The sequence below is a fragment of the Rhamphochromis sp. 'chilingali' genome (genome assembly GCF_963969265.1).
Source record: "Rhamphochromis sp. 'chilingali' genome assembly, chromosome: 1".
Classification (NCBI taxonomy): Eukaryota; Metazoa; Chordata; class Actinopteri; order Cichliformes; family Cichlidae; genus Rhamphochromis; species Rhamphochromis sp. 'chilingali'.
In genome coordinates, this window is record NC_137929.1 from 12311547 (window position 1) to 12317546 (window position 6000).

The 6000-nt window shown below is 43.2% G+C and overlaps 1 protein-coding gene across 2 annotated transcripts in view; it reads right to left on the reverse strand.

Annotated features, from left to right (window-relative positions):
- The window catches only part of lrch4 (leucine-rich repeats and calponin homology (CH) domain containing 4), a 28086-nt gene extending 23147 nt beyond the window's left edge, over window positions 1–4939 (reverse strand). For both annotated transcript variants that reach the window (XM_080881609.1, XM_080881608.1), the window contains exon 1: window positions 4572–4939. In XM_080881609.1, the coding sequence (XP_080737735.1) occupies window positions 4572–4743 (172 nt within the window). In that variant the 5' untranslated portion in view covers window positions 4744–4939. The remainder of the gene's footprint in view (window positions 1–4571) is intronic.
- Window positions 4940–6000: the final 1061 nt, after the last annotated feature.

Sequence of the window (6000 nt, forward strand, 5' to 3'; positions counted from 1 at the left end):
GAGTAAAGGAAATAAGACCTCTCTCTCACAGAGCAGATGCCAGCTACTGACAACAAGGCTCGAAGCCATACAGAATCCATACTGAAGCCACACAGCAGGTAAAATAAGTATTGAACACATCACCAATTTTCGTAGTACATATATTTGTAGTAGCACGAATTGCTCAGGTGTGATTTTGGCCCAGATCTCATTATTACACATAACTTATGGACCTCTGTGATTAATTTCTTTAGCATCCGTGGGCTGAATGGGTCGCTACAGACGTCTGGTGAGAATTTCATCTCATTAGCATCTTTAGAAATATATTTAATTTGTTCAATACTTATTTTACCCACTGTGTGTTAAAGTGTGTTCACCGAGTTCACAAAGTACAGAATAGCTTTGTAGCTTCTAGCAACACTTCCCAAATATGTTCCCTTGGATCCCCTGTGGAGGCACCGTGGGCAGACACACACTGCACTGTGGGCCCCTGCAGGGGTTGGTGCTAGCATACCTACATTATGCCCACACACAACTGCTCAAGTGTGGACAAGAACCCCCAAGGGATTTATGTCTCTACCCAGACTCAACAAGATATACTATGGAGCTGTTTACAGAAAATAAGATAATCACATGTGGCCTAATATCATTGACTTCTTTAGTTGGTCAGCAGTACATCAATAAGGTCTCCATCACCCTTTCTCTGCCCCTTGCTGACAGTGTGATGGCTGGAGATTAATAATAACTGATAATTGAATGTAGTGGTGTATAAACATATAGTGAGTGAGAAAGGTGACTGAAAGAGAAACACCCAGTGCATCAATGGAGTCCCCCAGCAGCCTACACCTATTGCAGCATAACTAAGGGAGGATTCAGGGTCACCTGGTCCAGCCCTAACTATATGCTTTAGCAAAAAGGAAGGTTTGAAGTCTAATCTTAAAAGTAGAGATAGTGTCTGTCTCCTGAATCCAAACTGGAAGCTGGTTCCACAGAAGAGGGGCCTGAAAACTGAAGGCTCTGCCTCCCATTCTACTTTTAAATACTCTAGGAACAACAAGTAGGCCTGCAGAGCGAGAGCGAAGTGCTCTAATAGGGTGATATGGTACTACAAGGTCATTAAGATAAGATGGGGCCTGATTATTTAAGACCTTGTATGTGCGGAGCAGGATTTTGAATTCTGGATTTAACAGGAAGCCAAAACAGGAGAAATCTGCTCTCTTTCTAGTCCCTGTCAGGACTCTTGCTGCAGCTGCATTATACATGTAAGCATGTATAATGTAAACAGAATTGGTCCTAGCACTGAACCCTGTGGAACTCCATAATTAACCTCAGTGTGTGAAGAGGACTCTCCATTTACATGAACAAATTGGAGTCTATTAGATAGATATGATACAAACCACTGCAGCACAGTACCTGTAATACCTACAGCATGTTCTAATCGCTCTAATAGGATATTATGGTCGACAGTATCGAACGCTGCACTGAGGTCTAGCAGGACAAGCACAGAGATGAGTCCACTGTCAGAGGCCATAAGAAGATCATTTGTAACCTTCACTAAAGCTGTTGGTGGCTATGAACGATGTCCGTCAATTGAACGGGTGGTGGTGTGGACATGAGGCAGCCAGTCATCACAGAATGCATTTCAAACAGGATCACCAGGAGCAATGGTGAAGGAACGTGTCCCAAAAAGTACGTTCTAACATACTTTTGTTTATGTATCACCAAATATGCAATACATGAGATTTTTTTAAAGCAAGAATGTTGTTGCGGTCGATTTGCCAAGATAAGATAATTACTCCAACATTATCTGAGATGTCAGGTCTAGAATCAGCTCTGATGTTGATGTGTGAGCCTCACAAACAGAAGCTGTCAATAACCAGAAGGGACAGGACCGAGGAGGATTTATTAGAATAAATAACAGTATGGGACAGAGGTGGTAATACCAGTACTCTATCGTATTGTTTTTGCCTTATACGCTTCATTTCCAAATATGAAGACATGATGGGTGTCTCTAGACTTTGGCACATAACTGTATCTATATGAAAAATGTAAAACATAAACAAATGCGCGCGCGCGCACACACACACACACACACACACACACACACACACACACACCAAGTGAGCAGCTGGGGTTCTCAGTGCCGGCTGTCCAAATCCCCTCGTGCTCTCAGCATAGCTGTACGACCAGCAGGACCCCAGCAGCCTTTATTAGGAATTTGGAGACGTGGCGAACGACACTACAGGACAACTTCAATTCTTCAACAATTTTCTTCTTAAAATGCTTAAGAAAAAGTTACCCAAGTTTCTCAGCAGTCCATTTAATCTGCTTGCTGCATTGAAGCATACTTGGGGATTAGCCGAAACCTAACCTCACAGCACTATAGCTCCAGAACAGCTTGGTGAATCAGCACTAGCTGAGTACGTCCCTTACAATCACAGAATCAGTGGGTGCAGTTTTCTGCTGATATAACGTCTGTGTCAGGAGGCACAACTACCAGGTACTTCTGTGAAACTCAAAGCATCTCATTAGGCAAGACACTCAAATACAGGCTAGATGCTACAAAACTGACTGTTTCCTGCTAAACAACAACTGAGTCACTGTGAGCCAGTGTGAATGACAGATGTCAGCAGCTGCCTTGTTAATGAGGACAACTGAAACGCTGATTTCAAGATTCTGCCACATGCCTCGCAAATGTATTAAACTTTAAATAAAAAATGCTTTATTAAGTAACTAACACATTTGTTAAAGGGCTGTGTGTCACCGCTTCTCCAATCAAGCCACAAACGCGTAGTATATGAAAGTCTGTGCACCACTGCATCTGAAAATTTAATTCTCTGCTAAGACTTCAGTCTCCAAATGTTCAATTCATACACTTAACCTTATAGAGTGAAGAGTATGTAAACAGAATTATCATTAACAGTCTCAGCGGCATTCACTTTGATGATATAGTGATGAAAGCCTGAAATACTTCCTCATCCTTTATTATCAAAAAGCACTGACTGAGTGACACACAGGAAAAATGATGTGTCAAGTAGGCATTTAAGCGAGGCCTTGGGACATAAACACCCAATAAGAATCCAAGCATCGTAGCCTCTTTCATATCACAGTCACCACTCAGTGAGAGAAAGCAGAGCTTAAGCTGATGGATAAACTCAAACACCCAGATAAATGATAAAGATTAGGACAGCGATACTGTAACTAATAGATGTCCAGGTATATTTTGCAGCTTATTTTAGCTTTTATTTTTTAGCCTCCCACCCTGTCACAGCACATGCCTGACCTCCCTGAGCCTGGTTCTGCCAGAGGTTTCTTCCTGTTAAAAGGGAGTTTTCCTTCCCACTGTTGCCAACAATCAGGAGGAATGTGGTTGTTTGGGTTTATCTGTATTAGCGTTAAGTCTTTACCTAAAGTGCCGAGGTGACTGTTGTGATTTGGGCCTATATACACTGAACCGAATCCGCCCAAAAAATGTTACAAAAGATTTTTACTGTTGGGGATTACTGGATCCCACCTCTTATTTTGAAAGATCAGATGCTGCTAACCAGCTAGCCCAGTTTCAAGTCCAGTTTCTCTGCTGCAAGCTGATCAAGTCACTGTTGCAGAGGATGTCGTTCAGATGCCTCTCCTTCAGGCCACGAGGGCCCATTTCACAACAGAGTAGTGGCTTTAAATGCTGTGCTTGACTCTTTCATCCAACACAGGTTCTTGAACAGGTTCACACTTCTTCCACTACTGATCTTTAATGTAAAACCACGACATCCCAACATTAATGCTGTACACAGCTATCCCCCACAGTCATGAGTGCCCCACTCATGCCCGTAAAGCAAAGAGCCAGATGGTTACAATATGCAAAGCAGCAGCAGCAGCACTGCGATCAGACTAATTTCACCCGCTTGGATGAGGTAATCCTCTTTCACCATCGCTAGGCTAATCCACACCTACTTCACTGTTTTTACTACTTTTACTCTGTTACCAACAGCACTCTGCTTTGATAATGATAACTAGCATGAATCACCGGTAAACACAAAGTCTAAACCCCGTTGAGGGTTTCACATGATAAGTTGAGGAAGAGGAACCCGTCTGGCGTTTTTTCCTTTTCTCGTTGGAAGTTAGCTTCCTGAGAATAGCAGCTTTCTTAAAAGCGATACTTATGACTGTGCTCAACTAGAAACGGAACTACAACCTCATATGTTTGAAGCTCTTAAGCAGAAATGTATTTGGGAGTTATATTGGCCGCTAACGGCGCCGCTCAGGCCGGTGGGAGACGGGCCAGCTGTACGAGGCTGAATCCCTGTTAGAGATACTTGACGTTCATACGGTTAGTCACGTTAACCTGCCGAAGCAAGAAGTCGCTATGAAACATATAAAACAAGTCAGTTAAAACGTAGAGAGGCTGGCCATGTAGCTAGGACAGGATCGGGGAAACTTTGAAAACAGTGTTGTGCAACGCGGCGGGGAGGGGAAGGATGAGTGTTCGCCCTGAGCAGAAAGAAGCAGGTGGCGATACAACAAAAGGCGTCTCTCATAATTAAAGCTAGCATGATGGCAGGCTTTTTCAACTTACTTAGAAAAGTGAAAAACAAGCTAACCTGCGTGTGTTATGTCGGACAGGTCATAGTTCTTGGCGCTCCGAGGAAACTCCTTCAGTTTACGGTTTGACAAGTTGAGAGCCCCGCTCGTGGCAGCCTCCTCGAGCGCTTTTTCCACGCTACGACTGGCCGCTACTGTGGCAGGCAGCTGGGCTCCATCCCCAGCAGCCATCAAACGTACAGGTCTACCTCCTCTTACACTTTGTTTGAAGCGTCCACTCCACGTTCATACCCTGTAGGTCCGTGTAAAATCCAGAGTGGGCGTTCTTCGTGGACACTTTCAAAGCAGGGAATTATTTCTTTTTTTAACGCAGGCTTCGCTCAACAACGGAAGCTCTCGATTCCGTTACTGAACCAGGGGCTGTCAATCTTCCAGGAAGTCGCGCCAAGCTACAAAATGTCGCAACTGTTTTACGGGAAGCCCGGGTTTCTCCTTCAAAATAAAATACCAGAACCAAAATAAAATAGTGTAGTAAACCTCCGACGGTTATGAGTGCTGCTCTGTATGTGGCAGGCTTTTAGCAGAGCAAACAGAAAAATAACATTGCACCAATAAAAGAGCTCACAATCCTGACAACTGTGCATATTTTAAGTAACTAACTAAACTCATTTTTAGCGATAGATGATATGGTTTGGACATTTTATCGTCAGTTGTGATAATTTTAGGTTCAGATTTTGACTTCTAGGCTCCTCGTTACATGAAGAAGAATTGCAAAATGTTGGGAACTGTAACACTGGCACTATCATAAGGGTTCAGTTTAGAATGAACTGGCTTTACAGCACATATCTATTCGCTTTACATGTCAAATGATGTACGGTCCATCACAAAGAAATATATAGAGAAATAAATGTTGATAGGTTACATGAAAAGTAGAATAGCCTTTTATTGTCATTGTACATGTACGGTGAAATTGTGGGTGCTCCACACTAACTGTGCATGAAATGGTAAATGGTAAAAGCGCTTTACACATCCAGTCATCCACCCATTCACACACACATTCACACACTGGTGAATGTGTGTGTGGAATAAAATATAAACAGTTGTATAGACAGAATTAATAACAGCCAAGAGGAGTACATACAAACAAGAGAACCATATACAAAACAGGAGGAGGGCGCACATTACAGTTTTGAAACTGATGAAGGTTAATCAGACCATGGCTCAGATTGGTAAGTGGGTGGGTAGGGGTGGGGTGTGGGAGGGATAGTGTTTGTTAACAGTCTGAATGGCCAGAGGGATGCAAGGGATGCAGTAGAAGGCCAGCATCAGCTTCTGGTCCAGGTTATTCTTCCTCAGGACACGGAGGAAGTGTAGCTGCTGCTGAACAAGGCTTGGTTTGGTCCAGGAGTACAGGAGGAGGCCCTAATCTATACTCATTACAGAATATTTAAGTGTCCTTCCTGAATGTGGCTTAAACTCTACAATAAT